The following is a 23,136-nucleotide window of genomic DNA, read 5'->3' as shown; positions in this document are numbered from 1 at the left end:
ATCAGTCCGCTTTTGCTCCAGGACACACCTGAGGCAAAGTGTTGCATCAAACACACACTTGCACTGACAGCACCTAGAAGGTGTTGTCATTTAAAAGTTCCTGTGACGTGACTGAAGGCTAAAGTTGATTTTATAATACCCCAGGGAGATTAATAGAACGGTTGGTTATATTTAGCCAAAAAAAGCTGCATAGCGGGGCTTTATAATGAAGGCTTAGCTGGATCACTCAGTTGCTCCCGTCAGCTGCCGCAGTGACGCTCTAAAGACATAGTGCCTGGTTCATTTGGTGGCTTTGTTCAATTTGAACCACCCTGTCTCACAGTCAATTATTTGATTCCTATGATGTGTCAGACCTCGCCTGGTCGAGCACAAGGCAGTTTTACTGAATTTGTTTTGCCGGGCTTGTCCGACGGTTACTGGTGATCAAAACTGCTTTTGAAAGCTGGAACAGTGAAGTTACTGAATAGAGCTTGTGTAAACAACCTATTACAAGACCAGTCCATATTTCATTTGGCGGTTCTGCCTTGCTCCATTTCACGCATCCCTTTTTAGCTCTGAACAACACTAATATGATTTTTTTTTTTATAATTCAGAGTAGACCATGGAATTAATAATAGTCCAATATCTCTTGTGTCCTCAGTCTCATGGTATAATTGAATATTTTCATGGAAGCTGAAGCCTCCTATTCTTATTTCACCAGCCACTGTGTCATGTAATTGCCTTCGGATTATAAATCTGATGGGTTTAAGCTTCCAAATGGCATCCAAGGTTATCAGTGGGATATCAGATAGAGTATAATACTTAGTACTGCACTGGCAATTACAATGTCAAGAGCAGAAATACCACTTCAGGATGCATGCAGGATTCCGATAGTCACCCCACTTGCACAAACAAGGTGACTTCATGTCTGAAATATAGAAAGTCATAAATCTGGGTGCTGAGGGAATTATGCTGTTTATGGCATTCAGCTTCTGTTTACCCTTAAAGAAGCGTCAACTGAAAGTGCATATGCTGGCTGCGGACATCACTCACGGTAGACTCACTCATTTCAGGTGGACACTATTCGAAGGAGAGCAGCCGCGCTGGAGGAGGACACGACCTCCATAACTTCATCTCGTCTGGCTTCGTGACTCTAGGGAGAGGCCATGCAAAAGGTAATACCATGCGTTCTTGTGCAAAATAGGCAAACATATCAGACTGAAATATATTTTGAGGGCTATTTGGGCTTTTTAATGCTTACTGGAGTGTAGTGCACTCAGGTTTGTTAACGGAAAAGTGCTATTAGCGTGATAAAGCCTAACTCTTATAATCAGCATAACTGAATGCTGCCTGCAGATCAAGTGCTTTTGCCTTAGCTCTATGCAAATGTTTATGACAAACACTTAAATGGATCCTTTAAAAAAAAAAAAAAAAAAAACGATGAACATAATTATATTAACTTCTGGTTACAAAGCAGGTAAGATAACACATGCTAATTTTATTTCATTATCTAAATCCAATCTTGAAGAATTAACACCAATGAGCAATTACTGTATACTGTGGTTTACAGCCCAAAGCTATGATGTGATATTCATGATTTCATTTAGCAGATGACTCTAGTGTCTGCTCAAATCTCCTGACATTAATCAATTCCAGATCACACACATGGAGATGCTTTTATTTTCATGCGTAAAGACCTTCCGCAATATTATAGTGAAGTTTCTCTTTTGGACGGTGAATCATTGGTAAACAGACCCATGCCTCAGACATGTCGGTGATGTATATTTGTTGCCGGGGAGATTCACTTCCCGGCAATACCAGTTGGTCCTTTCTTTGCCGTAAAGCATTATAGCGAGGCTGGGCGTCTCTGAGTAGCGTCCATCGCCTATATAAATCAAGAGCTACCCTAGAAATAAAGCAGCACAGATCATGCGTCCGTGCGAGCTGGAGGAGAAAGGAAGGCGTGAGCTGCATCACAGCCAGTCTCCATTAGGTACCATTTATCTGCCTGCGTTTTTTTTTTTTTTTTTGCTACTACAAAGCAATGATCTGAAATCCATTTCTTTTTGTTTGCTGTGACTCATTCCCCCACCACTCCACCCGGGTGGTTTGTTTTTGCTTTTTCCGTGTATGTAAGTGCCCTTTTTGCAGAGGCCTATTCACCTGTGTGCCGCCAAGACAGAAATGTTAGTTATTTTTAGAGATGCTTGATGAGGTATGAACAGGGAAGGTATTGGTGTATTTCCAGAATGTGCATTTTTAAGACATGAATACAATCACCGCTCTCATATTAAAGTAGTGCTACTGGCTGTGCAGCTTTCAAAATGTGTGTGTGTGTGTGTTTTTTTACTTCTTTGTACAAGGTTCTTTTTTTGGTCTATTCTATAAAGGTCAGCTTTGTCTCCGTACATAATGCAAAATCATTTAGATGGAGCTGAACCCTTTGAACACGACGAGCGTTCATTTCTTTTGCTTTTTTTCTTTCTTTCTTTCTTTCTTACTTCCTTTTCTGGTGTGCTATCTCTGAGAATGTTTGTTTGCCTTGCAATATTAATGTCTGGAGCAAAATTACAACAGTGGTTTGTACACCAGAATACATCCCCACAGAGTGTCGAACATAATTAACTGAATTTGGATTCGACTAGTGTTGTAAATGAAAGTGGACTTTTTGTGCATTGGCATCCACTTTGTTAAATTAGACTTGTTGTCCTTCTCGACATCCTCTTCTATCCTTTTTTTTTCTCCTCTCATTGACAACATCAGACAACATCTTGTCATCCTTGTCATCCTGCCTCCAGGCCACTTGACACATTGCTGCTTCCATTTTTAAGTAGAAACCAGTCGTGATCAAAGCAAACCAAACCTATTGATTACAGACTTTTTGTGTGTGTGTGTTGGCCTTTACACACTGAAGATCCTTCTGATGCAAGAATCAAGGCAAACAGGAAACTAAGAGATTATTCCTACTTATATTTTTTTAAGTGAAAGGGCAGTCAAGCGTGTAAATTAAAGCTTGTACCATGTGCACAAGGGAGTTTTTTGGTGAAGCTCGGTATTAAATAATTAGCAGTTTGTTTTGGTGCCTAATTATAGCTAGAGACTTTGTTGTTTGTTGCTCTGAGAAAGAAAGCAGGGAATGTCAGAACAAGGGCAAAATGGGCTCCATGATAGCTGTACACTTCACCTATAGTTGCTTATAGAGCACATTGCAAAACCTTCAAGACGTTCACTTCTGCATCCATGTAACCTATCGTGCTTTGCTCTTTTTAAAAATGCCTTTAATTTCTAAATGCTTTCATTATAAGAATGTTCTCACTTTTGAATTGAACCAATCTACTAGGAGTTATAAAAGAAGAAATCTTCAAATGAGACTTCTGAAGATTACCCATCTGTTTGAATCTCAGAAGGATTATCTGGTGTGCCACCAAAAAGCACCCTGTTTAAATTTGACCACAAACACAGTACGGAGCTAATTTTTATTCCTTAAACCCAGCATGGAGAAAAGTAACGCTGTTAAGTATAATATTCACCTATTCTTTAGACACACTACTCTGAAGCATCATCCAGGGGCAGGAGGAAAAAAGACGAAGCGATTGGTTTGTCAGACTCTGACCTTTGCTTTTGCTTTGTGAATATAGAATAGCTCCCTAAAGAAAGCTGTTCATTCTTTTCAAGCTACTCTTATCAACATTCAGTTGCTTATTCAGTCTCACTTTCAATAGACTCCGGCTCCATCCGTCAGCTCACGCAATCAAACACTGCCATCAGCTCATGCGGCAAGGCGAGGGATGAGACTGCAGCAGGACGTTCTTATGGGATCTCCTTTGTCTTGTGCTGGCCTGAAGAAGTGGTCCAGGGGATACAAGGCCTGGAGAATCGCTCGCCATGAACAGTATTTCCCTAAGCCGTACACACACTGGTGGAATTTAATGAGGAGCAGCCATCTGTTCAGTATGCTTTTAGAGGAAACTTGCTCCAGTGCTTCCTCATTCCACTTCCCGGGAAAGTAGTGAAGCGCTACATTTTAGCCATCCATAAATGTCCACATGCACCTCAAGCTCTGTTGCATTCCTCCAGTTTGAGAAAACACAGTCGTCTGAAATATCTGCTCTGGTAATGAAAAGAAACCTCAATCGACTCTGTTCAAATGGGTTTGTAGTGATGGGAAGTTTTTTCTTTTGATCAGAAATAAAATAATATGTAAAATGTTCAATAAGCAGACCCCCAGCACATACAAAATTACAGTACATACAAAATTTTTGCCTAAAGTTTCAGTAAAAAAAAAAAAATTACAATGCAGCTAAGCACACATAAAGATAAACAGAATGAGCAGCTCACCATCATATCTTTTGGTCCGAATCGTTCGTTCTTTTGTCACGTGACTCTCATAGACTCTATGCAGTGCATTACACAGGAAACAGAATTGAGCGGTTCTTCTCAGGAGTCTTCTAGTTCGAGTCTCTTTTGAATCTATTGCACTGCATAAAGTCTATTGGAGTCACAAGACAAAAGAACGAACCATTTGGACTCGAAGGCTCAAAGGTAACAACTCCTTTTTGTTCCCTGTTACATAACCTACAGAGGTTTTGCGATGATTTGCGCAGGCGCGGCTGGTAGAAAACGAACTCATTACTCTTTCATTCTTCTGAGACACGGTAAAGACTCACTCAAAAAAGCTAATTTTCATGAATGACTAATGGGTTGTGTGAAAAAGCTAAGGATCGAAAATGGCTGTTTGTTTGCTTCAAAAATGATTAAAAATTGTGCTCTTTACAATCTTTGATATATATTCAGTAAAAAAAAAACAATCTGTTCTATACTTTGGTTTAAATGAAGCATGCACATTTGTTTAAATATCTATTGATAACTTGTATTAATAATAATTTAAGTTTGCATAGTGTATGTAGCCAATCCAATTAAGAATATGTGGCAAGACTTGAAAATTGCTGTCCGCAGACGCTCTTCATCCAATGGGACTGAGCTTGAGATATTTCACAAAGCAAAATAGACAAAAAATTTCACTCTCTAGATATGCAACGCTGGTAGACACATACTGTGCCCCAAAAGACTTGGAGTTGTAAATGCAGAGAAAGGTGGATCTATAAACTATTGACTCAGGAGGGGCTGAATACAAATGCACACCACACTTTTCACATATTTATTTGTAAATAAAAAAAACAAGTTTTTTATTTTCTTTTCACTTTACAATTATGGGCCACTGTGTGTTGGTGTAACATGAAATCCCAATAAACTACATTAAATACATTTAATTGTAAGCTGACAAAATGTGGAAAAGTTCAAGGGGTATAAATACTTTTGCAAGACACTCCTTGCTTGATATTCACACAGCATAGTAAAGCGTTGGATCTTTTAACTTTCCTGATTGTTTTTAATAACCGTGGACGGGATTTGATTATATGCATTGCTTTGAAGGACATGAGTGACACTCAGCGTAAGTGGTAGCTTGAGATGTTTAATGAATTTAAGTGATTTATCTATGATTGCGCAGTCATTAACACACACTGTACTGCCTTGTTGCGGAAGGAAGACAAAAACCGGCTTCGTGCACGATTGGACATTATCTTATGGAAAAATGTGGCGCTGTTCAATTTCACAGCCATAATGGTGTGTGACTTATTGGCATCCCTGTGGGATCTGTTACCATTCAATAAGCTTATTTTTATTCAGGAGGAGTAGATGAGTGGATTACCTGTCCACACTCGAAAATAGATGACTGTTTGCTATTGGCTGGAATGTTGGTTTGTTTGAGTGGATTTCATAATCTACTCTTCAGATTGTACGAGTGAAGTGTGCACAGATGATTTACAGCGGTTTAATAGTTCTCCTGTTTCTTATTCGTTCTGTCTGATTTTCTGAAACTCTGAGTGTTTGTATCTTCATAACTCACATATTTCTCCAGACAGATATACCGTGTGTTTTTGTTTGTGTGTGTGTGTGTGTGTGTCTTGGTTGGAGCGGAGATTGGAGCTGGTGATTATGATCTGTGGGCAGGTGACTTGGCTGGGCTGTCAGAATCCTTACCAGAAAATTCATTATGCTGACAGCAAACAGGAAATGCCTCCCTCTGTGCCCATAAACAGCAAAGTCTCTAAATGTCAGCTCAGTCGTCCTCTAGTCCAGCTGTCTCACTCAATACCCCCTGTGTGCTGAGAGCCCTGTCTCCAAACCTTGGAGCGAAATGCTAGTTAAGTCACTTTCAATATCTACATAACATTGCAATTGTTTCTAGCTATTACAGGACACACAGCTTCCATTAGGGCTCACACTTGGCAGTATGCAGTATATTTAAATGCATGCAGTTGTTGAAAAAGAGGCATATAGTGTAGATTATACAGCAGTTAGTTCTGACCGAGTAATCAGATTGAACGAGAGGCATTCCACGACTGGAGAGAATAGGCGTTTAAATATACTGTAGGTATCACTCCGTGTTCTAATGAGCGTTAATTAAATTAACAAGTGGATCCGCACGGTCTATAATACTGAGGAGAGAGCAGTTACCAGCCAAAACCTACATTCAAAAGCAATCATAGAAGCACTTTCTGCAAGAAAACCCACCTAATAATGTTATATCATCTTAAACAACAATTTAATCATTATTTCTACATTGTTCTGAATCGTGTTTAAATTGACTGTGTTCTTTTAATCACGGATACAAATCTAACTAACTTCTAAGACAAGGCTGAATCCCAAATCCAGGTTTCTACTTGCTGTTTGGAACAAGTGATTCTACACCATAGCATCGTAGCCTTCCATTTCATTCTATTTAGGATTTAACCTTGGGACCAGAATTTAGAGAAAAAAGAGAAAACTATGAGATTTAAAGGACTGACTACCACGGGTTATTCTCCTCAACTTTTTGCTATGTAGTACCAGTAATAATTTAAAACTACTTTCACTCCTGTTAATTACACTAACTGTCGGTCAGCAGCTCGGCCAGTCGCAGGTAGTTAGTTCCAACAGGCGCAGAAGGATACGTGTTGGTGGAGCAAAATAACATTGCATTTGTGGAACTGTTTTATACTGTAAAAGGAATATCACACTCGAGGTTGTGCCGTTGTGTGGAATATCAGTGTCAATGCCTCGAGTGTGATATTACTTAAGCATAGTCTGCTTTGGAACTTCAAATACTGTTTACACTTCAGTTTTGTAAAGCTCTATAGTGTCACCGAATTTTTTTTTCCAAGGTTCTTCCAAGTCACCACACATTTCTCTGTATTGTGCCTTGGGCTTGATCAATTCTCGATTTCTTTTTCTTGCTGTCCTCTGAGTTTGACCATAAGACCAATTTACAGGTGGCATTTGCTGAATTGCTTGCTGAGCCTTGAAATCCTCAAAAGCTAGTGGTAATGTATTGTAGAACGGGCGTGGAAAGTGGGGAAAAATTGCAATAACTAGTTCAGGCCAATACAAGTAGACATGGAGGGTATACTGTACCAGAGTCTCTCATGGCTGAAAATTGACTTCTATTCATTTCAGCTCCTTTTATCACATGTGGAAGGATTTCCTGCTCATTTCCTGTTGAGGGAGAAAGTAAAAATTACCCCACTGCCCACGTATAGTATGACGAGTACGAAATGTTCGAAAACCAATAACAAGTATGACAGAAAATGGGCCGAGGCACTGAGACGTTTCACTTCAGGGTTCATTATACAGGGTCCTTTATACTGATTGGCTTGAGTGGATTTTTCTCGCCTTCTTTATGGCGTTGGGTTTTCCATATTCTCGCCACTATGACGTAGTTTGCGGTCCACAAGCTTGGACGTGCCTGTGGAAAAACAGTAACAGTGATTTTATGCTCTGTTTAACATTGAAATTGAGTACGAATAATGTGTGAGTAATTCCAAGACAATTATTCTTAATTTTTTTTTTTTTAATTATGTAATTTTTTTAAGCGCTCAAAAAATTGCGATGTTCTGCAACAATCTGGGCATCGTCTCGAAAATGTGAAGTCACTGTTTTATCATTAGAGGAAGTGCAGATATAATATGCAGCAGTTGGAACATAAAGAGAGAGCTTTTCAGGCTAATTTCCCTCATGCACAATTTACCGTTATTATAAATCTGTGGGTCATGTATGTTTGAAACTGATAAAGAACAGCCAATGGCCCCCTAATCACCACTCTTATTATTCTCCTCTTTGCCACTTTGAGGTACTATTTACTGTAGATGCATGGTTGGTATAATTGCTATACATACATTTCATATAATTATAAACCTCCAAAGTGCATAAATAATAAAACACTGTCCATAGAGTAACATAATATGTCATATTCAAATGATGTTTTTTTTTTTTTCAGATTATTATTCCCTATTTATACAGATAACAGACTTTGTACAAGTAATAAGCAGCAGTGCTCTGAAAAATCTCTAAGGGGAAAATAATAATTATCACCTCAGTTCTCCACCTGAACTGGCTTGTCTTTTATACATTTCATAATTATATGTGCTGTTTTTTACAATCACTGAAGTTCTGACACACAGTGCCTAATTTGTAGGGATGGGACCTACAATACAATATTATCACGATACCTACAGTAGATACTAATTTGTTTTGTTTTGCGATCTAGTTGTGTCACAATTTTATAAATGTCCCACTTCATTCTTATTCTTAATTCTCTAAAAATAATTTCTGGTAAATAATTCTCTCCTACCACACAGGACACTGTGCTGCCTGCTATAAGGTCATAGATGAACCGCAATGGTTTACCACCTCAAATAAAATATAGGTATATAAATCAAAAAGAATTTTTGAAAAATGAATTACCTAACCTCCTACTTTTGGCATGAGATGCATAATTAACAATTTCGTTGGCCTTGGTTTGCAGCCGAACCTGTGGTTTACTGTTGAACAGTTAAGGCAAGGTGTAGCGTAGAGAAAACAGGTGCTGAATAAACTCTTAGGAAGGGACAGATTCATGACCCAGAATGGCTTAGACTGGGAAGGAAAATAAACTCGTAAACACTTTACAAACATCCTCACGTACTTTTAAATTGCATCTAAAGGTGAAAAAGGAAATGCAAGGATTTGCCTTTTTGTTACAAATTACATTTAAATCATTTTATGGGTGCTTTTTAATGCGCCAGTGTGCCAGTATTACTGTAATAGATCCATTTTTATTAAATTGGATTGAAGGGAATTTATCTTCCTGATGGTATTATGTGTAACCAAGCCGTGGCTTAATGAACCCAGTGTGGCCTGATGTACAAGGTGACCTTTACATAGCTGAAACCGAGTGATACAGAATATGGAATCATGGAATAATAACCATGGACCCGAGAAACTAAAGGAGGCGAGGCTGAATCATCCTAATTCCCAAGGGTATTTCCTTGACCTTATGGTATGTTCACCACATGTGAGGCAATCTCTAGTTTTCATTTGTGATCTATTATTCATATGGAAGCGGCAGGAAAGAAGACAGAGGCAGACCGCGGTTATCCCTCCGTCTCTTCTGTCTCTTCTCCTCCATCTCACGTTCAGTCAGCATTGTATGGGGGTACAAATGGAACAATTGCTTTGTTGCCTGGAAGGAACATACGGTAGATGTGTGATTTTGGGCAAGACCTTCTTATAATCACTTGGGGATTTTGTTCAAGAGACATTGTCCGGGTATCAAATTAGAAGCTCCGTTGATGACTGGTCAGGATATTTAATCAGAGTTTTGAATCACTGTAAAACTATTAGGATCGAACCATATAATTAGGAGTTTCATGTATTGATAGAAGCATAAAACAGATACACACACTCAATAACAGTCAGCTAGGTAGAACTACTCATGCAGTTTAATTTTGCGTTTGAAGTTCAAAGTCATGCTCCGTCTCTTAATTGCAAGCATGTTAAATGAAGCGGTGCTTACAGTACCGTTGGCTAGCACTTTTATTCCAACCAAGGGATACAAAATGTATAGCGTAGACACTTGTTCCGTTAAGTACTTTGCACTTTGACTGCACTTTGACCGCACTTAAAGTTTATCTTTATTATCATACTTGCTATTATATTTCACGTGCATCTTCTCATTCACTGCTGATGACTATGATGGATGTGACAGCTCCATTAATCTCCCCAGTGGACTGTAAACCTAGGAAGGGTTTCACCAGGTCTAAACACAACAGTCATAATAGGCTGTCTGGACATGCGGTCTGGGCTTGAGAGTCCATTTATACCAGCCATCCATGCAACAGTTTCAGGGTAAAAACAAATCCATTACAGGGTGATAGTGAGTTGGACGATACAAAGAGCATCTGAGTTCTTGCATATAGTGTTTACCTTTGCAAGGCACTCTGCATTTCTATCACTGACTTTGTGGCACTCTTTCTAAACGCACAGGCTATACTCAATAGTGTCTGTAATGTTTGCAATGACTTTGCTTAAGCGGGGCAGTGTTACACATAGCATGCAGATCCTTAGCATAGACACTTATCCTATACATCCTAATAACACTATCTGAACAGAATTTTAGTTACCTGGGTTCCTCAGGTAATGTGCCAATGTACAATCTGTGACTTTATTTCTGTCCATATTGGTCACATGAGTAGTTTTCCCAGGTCTCCTCTGAAAAGAAAATTACAGGATGAATTGCCTATTTTTTTTTTAACTAAACTCAGCAATCATCTCATAAATCATGGAAAGCGCAACCGATTAGAAAGATTTTATTGCTGTCCAGGTGTGAGAGTTTTATCTTAGAGAAGTACAGGGTGGGCCATTTATATGGATACGCCTTAATAAAATGGGAATGGTTGGTGATATTAACTTCCTGTTTGTGGCACATTAGTATATGTGAGGGGGGAAACTTTTCAAGATGGGTGGTGACCATGGTGGCCATTTTGAAGTCGGCCATTTTGGATCCAACTTTAGTTTTTTTCAATAGGAAGAGGGTCATGTGACACATCAAACTTATTGGGAATTTCACAAGAAAAACAATGATGTGCTTGGTTTTAACATAACTTTATTCTTTCATGAGTTTCTGACCAATTAAAAAGCAGTTATTAGCAGTTTACATAATAATGACACGTGAGGAGCGGATAGAAATTGTGTGTTGAGGTCTGGTGAACGCAGTAACCGGGTCATTGCAGCAGATTACAATTCAAAACACCCTACGAGACCACCCATCCCCCATGCTACAGTTACCAACTGCTAATAACTGCGTGGTCAGAAACTTGTAAATAACTCATGAAAGAATAAAGTTTGATGTGTCACATGACCCTCTTTTTATCGAAAAAACTAAAGTTGGATCCAAAATGGCCGACTTCAAAATGGCCACCATGGTCACCACCCATCTTGAAAAGTTTCCCCCCTCACATATACTAATGTGCCACAAACTGGAAGTTAATATCACCAACCATTCCCATTTTATTAAGGCGTATCCATATAAATGGCCCACCCTGTATATTAAAAATAATAATAAATCTATCACTATCATCCCTCTGATAAACACATGCCATCCGAATAGGGCTTATGTGTGACATATGGTTGTTGAGTTTGTTTTGTTATTGCATAAAGGTGCTATGCAAAGCAGGAAGGTCGGGGATGTGGAACAGCATCGCTCGAGCACTTAGTTTCTATTATACCTGACTGAAGCAGCCTGTGAGTAATTGCCTCATTAAAGTTCATGCTGGCTGCCATTTTGGATATAGACCTAATCTTTAAAGGATCTAGGAAGGACATACAGTACACACCCTTGGGTGGAAAAAAAAAAATCTTATATACAAATCTAGTTTTTTAAGTGTGAGAAATTAGAAATTTGCTATGCGGTACAGACGTCCTACAGCATATCTCATTAGATGCATCTTCGAGCTAATGGGCCTCAAGCAGATCTTGCAGCTTTAACTAACTTGCCAAATGCCCTTGGAGGCTACAGGTGTTTTTTTTTCTTTTCCTTGTGTCACATTGATTTGATGTGCTTGTTACATAATTGACAGCCTTTTCCAGTGGTAATAAATGCTGCAAGATCCAATTAGTGTGTATATCGAAAGGAGGGGGGGGGGTTTGGGTTGGGTAGGTAGAGCAGGTCTGTTGATCTGGTTCTCGCTGGGAGCCTGTATGCACGATAAAGAAAGGATATGTCTGTGTGTTAATAAAATAAAGAAATTTAATAGACAGTTTTAATGCTCCTGCTATTGATTTGACATGGGAAAAAAAAGCGCATATTCATAAAACGAACAAGACGAGGAAGATAAAGCAATGATTCTGATGTAATCTCTCGCCGTAGTGCTGTAATGTTGTTTTATACTGTAGCTGGAGATGCAGATGGCCAAATCAATCAAATGTATGGTCTTTATAAATGCTGCTTTTGTCTTATAAATAGATATGGATAATGGCATTTGTTTTTTATTCACGAAAGAAAGTGTGTTTAGTGGATTTCTGGAATATATCAAGAGTGAAAAGGAACGGTAATAAGACCTACGTTTTAGTCATGATTGTATTCTCTCGGTTCTGTACATGGGGTGACGTGTTTTCTGTATGTTCTTGACGTGTGCAAGAATGGCAGATTTTTTTATGCTGACACTAAGTGGTAGGTGGATGTTAACATAAAAGCTGTCAGAAGGCATATCTGAGGTGGCACGCTGTGTTGGGAAGCTCTCTATGGATTGGTAATGGAAGAAAGAGAAGAGAGAGAGGCCCATAGAGAGAGAAACCCCACTGCCCAGCATTGCTGTATAGCTGAAAAAAGCTTTGTGTTGATGCTTAAACGCTCATCTCACAAGTAGAAATTTGCCATTGTGTGCAGTCCAAAGGGGAATTTGAGAATAACAGTTTGTCTGTGGATGTTTTTTTTTTTAAATCAGAGATTATTTTTATATGCAAAAGAAAAAGCAAAGCATTTTGTGTCAGAGATGAATGTGATTCTCCGCATTGTTCAGACTTTCCATCGCTAAGTGCACACCCCTTGTGTAAAAGATGGCCTCCAGGAAGACATGAATATAGTAAAAAGTAAGCTTTTCTCTAACTTGTGTTCTGATCTTTTGAACCGAGCATTCGTATCCGCAAAATGGAGAAACTCTTGTTGCCGATGGGAGGACACACTCAGCTTTTCTCTTAAAAGCAATGACCCTGGAGGCCGAGTTCAGCCGAGGCACGGAGAAGAAAGATTGTCTCTGCCACTCTGACACGTACACTCTCTGTTCCACATCTGCTGCTTAAGTTGGTTCCAGTCTCTGCACATTGACCAGCATGGATGTTTTCAGACCATTGATTCACAACCGTGTCTTATGAATTCCTTTTTTTTTCTTGTAGCACTTGTAATAGATATTCTGTTCTTGTCAGCAGAAAGACACATTTTTTTTTTTATTATTATTATCTCTCGCTGTCACACTCACAGCAGAAGAATGACTTTGCATTTTGAGCTTTTGAGGCTCTCTGCATGTCTGCATTGTCACAACCATGGTACCATGCGAGCGGGGCTTTTAGACTGCCTCTCCAATGCGTCGCATCTCGAAAGGCACCATATTGATTTCTTTCCCGTGAGAGCATTGTCGGCCATCCCTGCTCTATTAATACCCCGTCTAGCTTGTTTAAACAACTTTGTAACCGGCAACAGACCCCCACTGCTGTCGGAGAGCACGGCTGAGTCGTCCTCGCATGCGGCAAGCTGTTATTCCGATGCCCCAGTATCGTCAACTCATTTCCATTTATCCCATGATAGAAGGTGTACTGAAGCCGCCGTATAATTTGCATCCACCGAGTTAAGGGGTGTGTAATGACACAGAGCTGCGCCACGTAATTTAACTTCATTCTATTCATTCATCAGCACACGGAGCATAAAGAGGTAAATCTGCATAATGTTCCACTGCTTCGTGTTTCTCATGTCAGGTTTGAATAGCTCACGCTCTGAGGACCGTCAACACCCCCTTTCAGAGGTACCTGCTTAAGACAGAATGCGACACGTTCGGTTATGTTGAGATGTAATGAGAATGGTATTAACCTTCTGATGAGCCATTCGGAGTGTAAGATCCCGCTCGTGCACGGGGACTGCTTTGTCAGCTATGCGAGACCTATCCTATCTGCAGTGCTCCTCCATTGCTGTAAGAGTTTCAGCAGGCTAGGCAAGCATGAAAACAATTAATGAAACTTTGGGAAGTCAGAAGGGAGTCATGCATCAGATATGAGGTGAGAAAGACCTTAGAGAAGGTTGTGATCGAGCTGAAGTAGCTTTAAGCTATACCGCACATATTAAAAAAGTTTGGAAATGCAATTTCAATTAAACACTGTGTTGCACCTGACCCTCCAAATGTAAAAAAAAAAAACTGTTATTTTATGCTTAAAATTAAAACCTGTATAATTTCCCCTCATCCCACCTGTAGTTATTCAGCTAAAGCATGTTCATTGCGGCAAATTTGCTTCTTTACTTTATCTTTGCGAACAAATAATGCTGGAGTCTTCATTTGTAAGAGCATTTAAATATCAGCTCTTCAACAAAAGTTAACCTTTGTAAAGTCTATTTTGGCAATTGCGTTTCATTCCATGTATTTTAAATTATACTGAAACTGAAAAATGTTGCTGTTTAACAGATATGTTGGATTGAGTTGCTCACCTTTCCAGATCAGTCTCAATGCTCCATTTAGGTTCCTTTTTTGCACATAATGATCAAAAACAGGAAGTGACATATATTGCAGTGAAAGGGAAAGGGATATAGATTTGTTCCACAGTAACCTTGTTTTCCATGAAATGGCTGAGAAAAGACTTAAAATGTGTCTCCCATTTCCAATTGACAAAGTTCCAGGTTATTAATGCGATCCTGCCCCACCAAACTCGACCTATCATCCATTGTAACTCTTACACGGCATGACACAAAGTTACAATTTGCCTTAACATGGCTTCTACTACTGTTGTAAACTATGTAGTGTGTGGGCTTTCATTAGCTTCTATACAGTACATATCACCATGTTATAAGAAGACTGTCAAAAAATATGTTCAAAATAATTTAAAGTCTTGACACCGGTTAGCCATGACATTAACACCACTGCCAGGTGATCTGAACAACACTGTAGTGAATTACACACCAGCTAACTGGCTCAAGGACACCCAGGTTTCTCCTATGGCAGTGGAGGCCAAAGGCAATCCTATCTGGTCCGATCCAAGCCAATGCAGCAAAAATTCCCAAATAAAGTAAATTCTGCCCATGAGAGAAAGGCTCCAGGCAGCCCACTGCACATGTGGCCCCGCCATCAAAGAGTACAAGGCCAATGAATCAGTCTCCAAACTCCCCAGATCCCAGTCCGAACAATGCACCGGACAAACAAGTCCAAGCCATGGAGGCCATGCCAGAAACCACAGCAAACCCCAGAGGCCCTGCAGAGCCGTGCCCTGGGGGGGGGCAGAACTGCCCGGGTGGCACGAGGGGAACCCAAAACCTGTGTGGTGTTAATGCTCATGTTTTAATGTTATGGCATGGCTGATTTGTGTATTATTTTGGTATACTTTAGCACTAAATATATATTACTGTATTAAGTAAATAAACCACAACAGTACATGCAATTCAAGCCTGGTTAACACCCTTGTATGATTTGAAGCCAGTGTGTGATCATTGATATTCGCAGTTGGCATGATGCTAAACTAGTGTACCAGACTTGTTATCACAACTAGCCTCATATTTTATTTAAAATCACAGCATCTGTAAAGTCCAGAGTCTCTTTTATCCCAAAACTCAGCTAGAATCATCAATCATCAGTAGCTGACAAATTGAGAGTCAGCTTTCTTGTCAAAAATCTGCAAAGAGTTTTAAAATGGCTTATTGTTGCAGTATATTGTTGTAGGTACAGTATGAGGTATGTGAGATATGGCAGAATATATTGCTTGACTTAGAGCTTATTGTCACATCAGATGTGTATACCTTTCTGCATCAGCTATATTTTTTATACAAGCAGAGATTAGTCAGTTGCTTTACAAACCAGACATATAGCGTCTCTGTCCAACTTACGTTTCTATCTTGAGCACGTTTCTTGTCCTATGCTTTGAAATTGTTTTAATTATACATTACCGTATTTCATATTCCTGAGCAATTTGTGCCATTTCTTTACCGCCATAGATAAAGCATCAGGGGAAGCAAACTTGTTTTTTATACCAATGTGCTTTTGAATTAAATCTGATTGGTCAAAAGAACCTGATTCATTTTTTTTATAACAGCAGCACCGACAGTCGTTTTAGCTGCAAGACAAAATCACAAATTTATATTAATGTGCTCATTCTACTACAGTAGTGTTTCTATAGTAACTACTTACACGGGGACCTGTAAGGAAGATGCTCCAGTTACTCTTTAATTTAAAATGTGTTGCTACTTAACACAGAAAAATGTCTAATCATTCTGATGGCAAAGCTTTCCACATTTTTGAAAGGAGTCTCGGATGGGAGCACTTTCTACAATAACAGTCAGGGGTAAAACTCTTCCTTTAATTTTTTTTTTTTCACAAAAGAACAGTCTGAGGATGTAGGATGTTGCACTGCATTTTTCTGGCCTACTAATGAAAGTACAATATATTTAATATACAGTACACTGATCAGCCATAACAGTATGACCGCCGACAGGTGATGTGAATAACATTAATTATGTCATTACAATGGGATCTTTAAGTGGGTGGGAAATATTAGCCAGCGAGTGATAGTGTTAGGATCTGAGCAACTTTGACGAGGGCCTAACTAAAGGACTAGGACAGAGCAACTCCAAAATCGCAGCTATTGTGGGATGTTCCCGGTTTGCACTGGTGAGGACATACCGAAAGTGGTCGAAAGAAGGAAAACCAGTAAACTGGCGACAGGATGGTGGCCAAGGGTTATTGATGTATTTGGGTAATCTGTAATCTGATCCAATAGAAGAGTCACTGTAGCTCAAATTGCTTGGGAAGTTAATGCCGTTCCAACAGAAAGGTATCAGAATACACAATTTGTTACATGTGGGGTTTTGTACAGGATTTACAACTTACAGGATTTAAAGTATACTCTATTATAAGTCCATTTTGTCATATCCCTCAGGATGTGGTGCAACACATCCGCTTTTTGTTTTTAAAGATCTATTTCAGTTAGAGCTCTGCCCTGTAGGCTGACAAATAATCACAAATCTGCAAATAATAAAAACAAATAATCTTATCTGCATATCTTTGGACTGTGGGAGGAAACCCACTAATCACAGAAAGAACATACAAACTCCACATACAGTACACAGATCCAGGACAGGGATCGAACCCTCAACCTTGGAAGTGCATGGCCACAGTGCTAACCACTACGCCATCCTTACATATAAATACCAGAACAAAGAAAAGCACCAACAATTGGTGGTTTATGACAAAGAGCTTGTGACAATGAACATATTTAAATTTCTTCTTTTATTAAGACAAAATAAAAAAGATTAGTTCAGTGGCATCCTATAGCTTATTTTCTGTGCTTATTGCTTATATGTGTAAGTTCACATGGGTTCCGGGTTTAGTTGGACTGTGTATTTGTACATGGATTTCACTGTGTATTTCAAAGCGTTGATATGAATAGAGATTTCTAATTTGTATTCTGCTGTGTGATATTGATTACGCATGCTCGACCGTATTCCCATTTCTTATCAGTGTTGCTCACAGACACAGTATAAAGCTGTGTGAGCAATGACCAGGCCCTTTGAAAACAGCCTGAAAGGCAAGCATGTAAGAAATGCATCATCATCTCAGTAAAGGCCCGGCCATCAGCGTCTCGCTTTTATTTTGATTGATAACACGGAACACTTTTCAAATTGAGTGCAAGAATGTGCCACGAATGATGCGTTATTTTCCAAAGGGCTTACTATGATACAGATATGTTTCATGGATTTGAAGGTGTGCATAGTGTTGTGTTTAACTCCTACACACCTCTCAGAAGGATTAAAAGTAAATATGGGTGTATCCCAAAACTTTGTTTCTCGAGCTTACATCTTTTAAGGCGTGACCTAGACATTTTCCTAGAAAGTTCATCCTAGAAAGTTTTTAAATGAAGAATGCACTAGTGTTTGACAAGCCTATGAGCCTATAAGTGAAAACACTAAAAAGATTAAAACTAATTAAAATTTAAGAACCACAAATGCAAAAATCTTAAATAGGCTTCAATAAACAATGGGTAAAAATGACAAGTGAAGCTTCAGCGAACAAGGACGTCTCACATGCAGTGTGTTTGTGTTTTTGATTGCTCCTGTCCTTGTCTCCTTTCTTTGCATCCTTTCCCTCGTTTCCTGGAAGGGCGGAGCTAAGAAGCGAGGACGGGAAGCAAGGAAATGAAACGCGGAGGTGCAATTAAAGAAATGAGAAGCACGATATGAATGAACAAAGCCCTCTTTTGATGGAACGATCTTCATAAATCCTACTTTGCTCTTAGTGACTCACATTCATTCAATGTAAATGCTTGTCTCTATCAGATGAACAGAACGATAAAAAAAAAAGGGACTGAAATGAAACTGAATGACTGTTACCAGTCATTAAATCTTAATGAGTCGAGGTGTCTGTTAATCTCTTAAAATTGTTAATTTTTCTTTTAGACCTGCCAGCAGAATAACTGGGAAGGATTACAGGGACTGATCCTCAGATTACTTTCAGTCCGTGCTGATAAATCAGTAATTTCAGGCATAAAAGAGTGGCATAGTTTTTTCACAAACCACTGCCTAATGCAACATGCATCTATGCCTATAGCTTCCTAGGAGAAATAATGACAGGCTTTGTTCTTCTATTAAATATTAAACAGTTATGCATTGCTCATGCAGTTCATGCTCGAACAGCCACACCAGTGAAAAACTGGCATGCATTTAAATCAGCATCTTAAACACGGCCGAGCATTTTCATCAATTTGCCGGCAAACAAAACATCAACCTCCTCCACTTTAAAAATGTGAAGCATTTATATAAAATTAAGTTTGAAATCAATAATCACAAACCGGTTAACATTTATCTCCAGTGTACTAAGTTATCTTTAGTCATGTACCACATGCACCATGTACAAACAGTGGAAAGGTTTAACGCCCCACCTCATTTCTTCATATGTTGGTTCTGACGAGCCAGACTTTCTCATAGTTTTTAATGTCGTCTTAAAGGAATAGTTCTCCAAGCAGATGATCAGGCTGGTGATTAGTATAACTAGTATACTGGTGATGTTGAATACTGAGTGGTTGGAACTGACGAGAGGGGAAATGAGGTCGCTGCTGTTTCCTTAATTTCTTCCATTTAATCAACATGGTTTAATTTGAAATGGAAAAAAATGTCCTAAAGAGCTGCTTTAATTAAAGCAATGGTTCAGATATAAAAAGATAAACAGGAGGCTTTTTTGACATACAAATCGAAATTTTGCAACATGTTGGCACATACTAATAACTATGGCGCTAACATAAATGTTGTGCTAAATGGCTCTTAATTTTAACCAAAATACAGTATGTCAGTACCTTTGTTTGATTTTTTGTTCGTTTGTTTGTTCATCAACTGGGTGACAATCCATCATACAGTAAGACACACACAGGGCAATTTGGGAACGTCAGTTAACCTAACCTGAATGTCTTTGGTAGAAACCAGTGTACCCAGAATGAAACCCAACAAGCACGGGGAGAACATGCAAACTCCTCGCACACAGACTCGATGCAGGAATAAGTACTTATCAGTCCAAATCGGGTTAGTTTCCTGCACTTTTTATTTTTTTTATCAATTCAGTTTTTACGATTTCTAATAAATTCACCATTTTTCAAAAATTTTCCCATTGCTATTTAATTTAAGAAATTCCATATTTATTTATTGTCATAGTGAATTGCAATGCATTCTGCCCAACATGAGTAATTTAGTGTGGTTGGGCTTGAAATGAGTTGCTGCCAGATGACACCTTGCCATTGCAGACTTGTGCTTTAATGTTATTTTTGCTTTTTGAGTATGGAATACCGAGTTCCTTTTAACAGTGAATGTTGCAGTGTTGTTATAGAAGATAAAAGCTGTTTCCCATCCATCCAACTACACTAATAGGCCATTTGCTATGCCAGCCCTGGCCTAGTTGTAATTGTGGTCAGTCATTTGTGTGCTCTTCGTTGCCTCGGTGCTCTTGTGGATGTTTGCAGTGCAGGTATTGATTGACATGGTTTCTCTCTGTTACCAGGGATGAAAAGATAATAGCATCATATTGCAAACATAAATCGATACCAAGTCTTAAACCGCACAGATGATGCGATTCTTCAGTTTCCTCATGTTACATTAAAGGTTTTTAGAGAACGCCATATGGTAATATTTTTAACTTACAGTAAAAGGGGGAGACTGACTCATATGTTTGATAACGTGAATAATATTTTGGCTACTATTGTGACAGGAAATTCAATCTTACGTCTTGAAAATCTGTTTGAAACCTTTGGTGACTGTGCTGGTTTTGACTAAGACAAAAAAAAAAAAGCTTGTTGATAAGGCTTAATGGACATACAGCACACAGTAGAAAGTCTATGGCTATGTTCTAAACTCTTAGAATCGTCTATCTGAACAGTATACAGTATATGAATCTTACACTAACTTACTTTTGCATTTGCTTGTATGCATATTGTCTGTTGCACACAGCTACGTTCAGATTTTTCAATCTTTTATACTTTTAAATAAGCATGCTTACTTACTTATGTACATATACACATATAGTAGCCTGCTTACAGTACATAGTTCCTCGCTTACCTCCAGTACGTGTCCACTACTCTTCTTGCTTGCTTCCCTACCTTCTAAATGGATCATTCGCCTTCTAGCATGATTGCCTCCTTGCAAACTTACTGTATGCACATGGATCCTAGCATACCCATGCATGTACGTAATAACCTACTTGCATAATAGTCTACTAGACTGCTCATGTATTTGCATGCCAATCTACATTCACACTAGCTTATTAACCTAGTCACATACTACCTTTCACAATATCCTTTTGATGCACTTGAAACTTACACACATGTATGCACACCACAACACCCCAATTAGTTTTCTAGGATGTGTGCATACTACTGTAGCATACTTCTGCACTTACATACTAACCTACTTGCATTTTAGATTAAATTTATAATATCTCAAATACTATAATACTATACTTGAATGCTTGTCTACTAGTTAACTTTTTCGTTTGCACACTATCATACCTTTGAGCTCAGATACTAACCTGTTGCATGCTAACCTCCTTATGCACTTGCATAGTAGCTTATTGCATTATTTTTTTTCTTTTATAGTACATTGTATGTACTTTCTAGAATATACATGCTAATGCACACGGATCTATTAGCATACTTTCATGCGTGCTTACCAATACCAGTGTGCCATTTTTTTTTTTACCGTGTATGCACTTATCTCCTAGTGTGCTACAAGTCTTGCTACAAGCTTGCATGCTAATGATGGATGTGATTTCCACCTCTGTAGTTTAATTAAAAAACACAGAGCCCGTGGCTAAGCCTCAGGGACCTGACTTTGAGAACCCCTGCTTTATATGATTTGCATTCTACTGTAGCTTTAACAATCAAATTTAGCTTTAACCCATTTAATATTCCAATAATCAGGACAAGATTCGAGAAATTATATTTTAAAAAATTAATTACAAATAAATTAAATAGTTTCAGCACATCATGCTTGCATTCAGTATTAGTAAGCTCTTGTATACTAGCTGTCTCGCCTGCTACTGTAGCTTTCACACATCTCTTAATGGAGCGACATTTGTTAGGAAATTTAATTCATTTGCTCGTTTGATGAAGCAATAATTCCAATTTAAGTTTTTAATTTATCTACAGCTAAACTATTCCGGTGGTTCTGTGCTCTTCTATTTCTTTTGTTGTCATTAGCTAAAATGTTATTTAGATTTTTTTCCCTTATTTTTTCTTAGGCTATTAATAATTTTGTACAGTTATTCTGTGCAGAATCTATAAAGGCAAATGTCTTACAACATTTTATAAATTTCATTGGTTATCTGTCCATTGGTTAAGGTCCTAGTTTCTTTCTTTCTTTCTTTCTTTTTTTAACATACACTTATTTTTAGTTTTTTCTTGAGTTACAATGCAGTAATTTGCAGTATTTGAGTGTCTGTCTAAAATACTGGTTATAAGGAAATTGTTCAAATGTTTATCCGTGCCTCTTATTTTACAATAAGAAGCATATTGTTTGGTCATTTTAGGCCTGTTTTCATTTATATATTTACTTATTTGTTTATTTTTTCAATTTCCGCGGATTACAGGAGGAGGTTGGTCGCAACAGGGAAACAGTGCATGAAAAATAAATGACTATTTAACAAGCTCTTTTGTTTAAGAAAAGGCCAGGGGAGATTGAAAAATTGCACCTATCAATGAGTTTGTCGAGATTGGATTGCCCCCTCTTTTTGTGAAAACAACTTCTTCCATATTAATGGGCTCTTTTCTCTTAAAACATGGCTTAGCCTGCTTATCCCTGTTGTGCTGAGCGCACCAGATGGTTTTGTGTATAAGCATAGAGAAGCCATGGTAGACTGAGTCTCGGCTTAGCGACACTATTCTGTGCACCATCATGGCATCATATAATGATGAAAAACATTTACAAGACCTGCAGTTCCTTCTGGATCTAATTAAAGGGTAGAACGGGGGCACTGGAAATAGCAACAGTGAAATCTGAATACTGCTACTGATCCAGAGTGAAAACGGTCTTATGTAACATAAGCGTCTGTCATCTATTTGTTTCAGCTTTTGGTGTGACTTGAAAAGTGAAAAATCTGACAATATCAACACTCCTTTAACCATCTACGCTCTAAGTGCTACAGTTTACAATGCTTTATGATGATGTTGTCAGCCTTTTCCTGCTTTATGTTCACCTTTCTTTCTCTATGAGTGTTAATCATAAAGGATTTGGGACTATAAATCTCTCTTGTAGCTCATGGAGCTGGGAGACAAGTGGAACAATGGCACAAATCAATGATTCCACAAGCATGTGTAAGATTGTCTTTTATCATACCCTCCGTCGTTTTCTCCTGCCATCTAACTGCAGCAGCTCTCAGTAATGAGCTTGTCGACTGGCAATGAGGTATGAGTCTCAGAATTAAAATGACTTCTCCACTTTGATCCTGGAGCCCTATGTGCAGTATGGAAATCCAATCTGCCATCTCACATTAAGGACCTCTGTTTCTACTTGTGCACTTGCACATCGTGCATTTTCCATTTCTTTAGACTTGTCATTTTGCTTCTGTTTGCATATAT

The 23,136-nt window shown here is 38.6% G+C and overlaps 1 protein-coding gene across 6 annotated transcripts in view; it reads left to right on the top strand.

The window, feature by feature from the left end:
• Nucleotides 1-23,136, top strand: part of LOC128541614 (protein shisa-6) — a 56,208-nt gene that overhangs the window by 5,877 nt on the left and 27,195 nt on the right. For all 6 annotated transcript variants that reach the window (XM_053512115.1, XM_053512119.1, XM_053512118.1 and 3 more), the window contains one exon: nucleotides 1,053-1,154. In XM_053512115.1, the coding sequence (XP_053368090.1) occupies nucleotides 1,053-1,154 (102 nt within the window). The remainder of the gene's footprint in view (nucleotides 1-1,052; nucleotides 1,155-23,136) is intronic.

Source organism: Clarias gariepinus, chromosome 14, assembly GCF_024256425.1.
Source record: "Clarias gariepinus isolate MV-2021 ecotype Netherlands chromosome 14, CGAR_prim_01v2, whole genome shotgun sequence".
Classification (NCBI taxonomy): domain Eukaryota; kingdom Metazoa; phylum Chordata; class Actinopteri; order Siluriformes; family Clariidae; genus Clarias; species Clarias gariepinus.
Note: the sequence above shows the minus strand (reverse complement) of the source record. Positions and strands in the feature narration are given on the sequence as shown.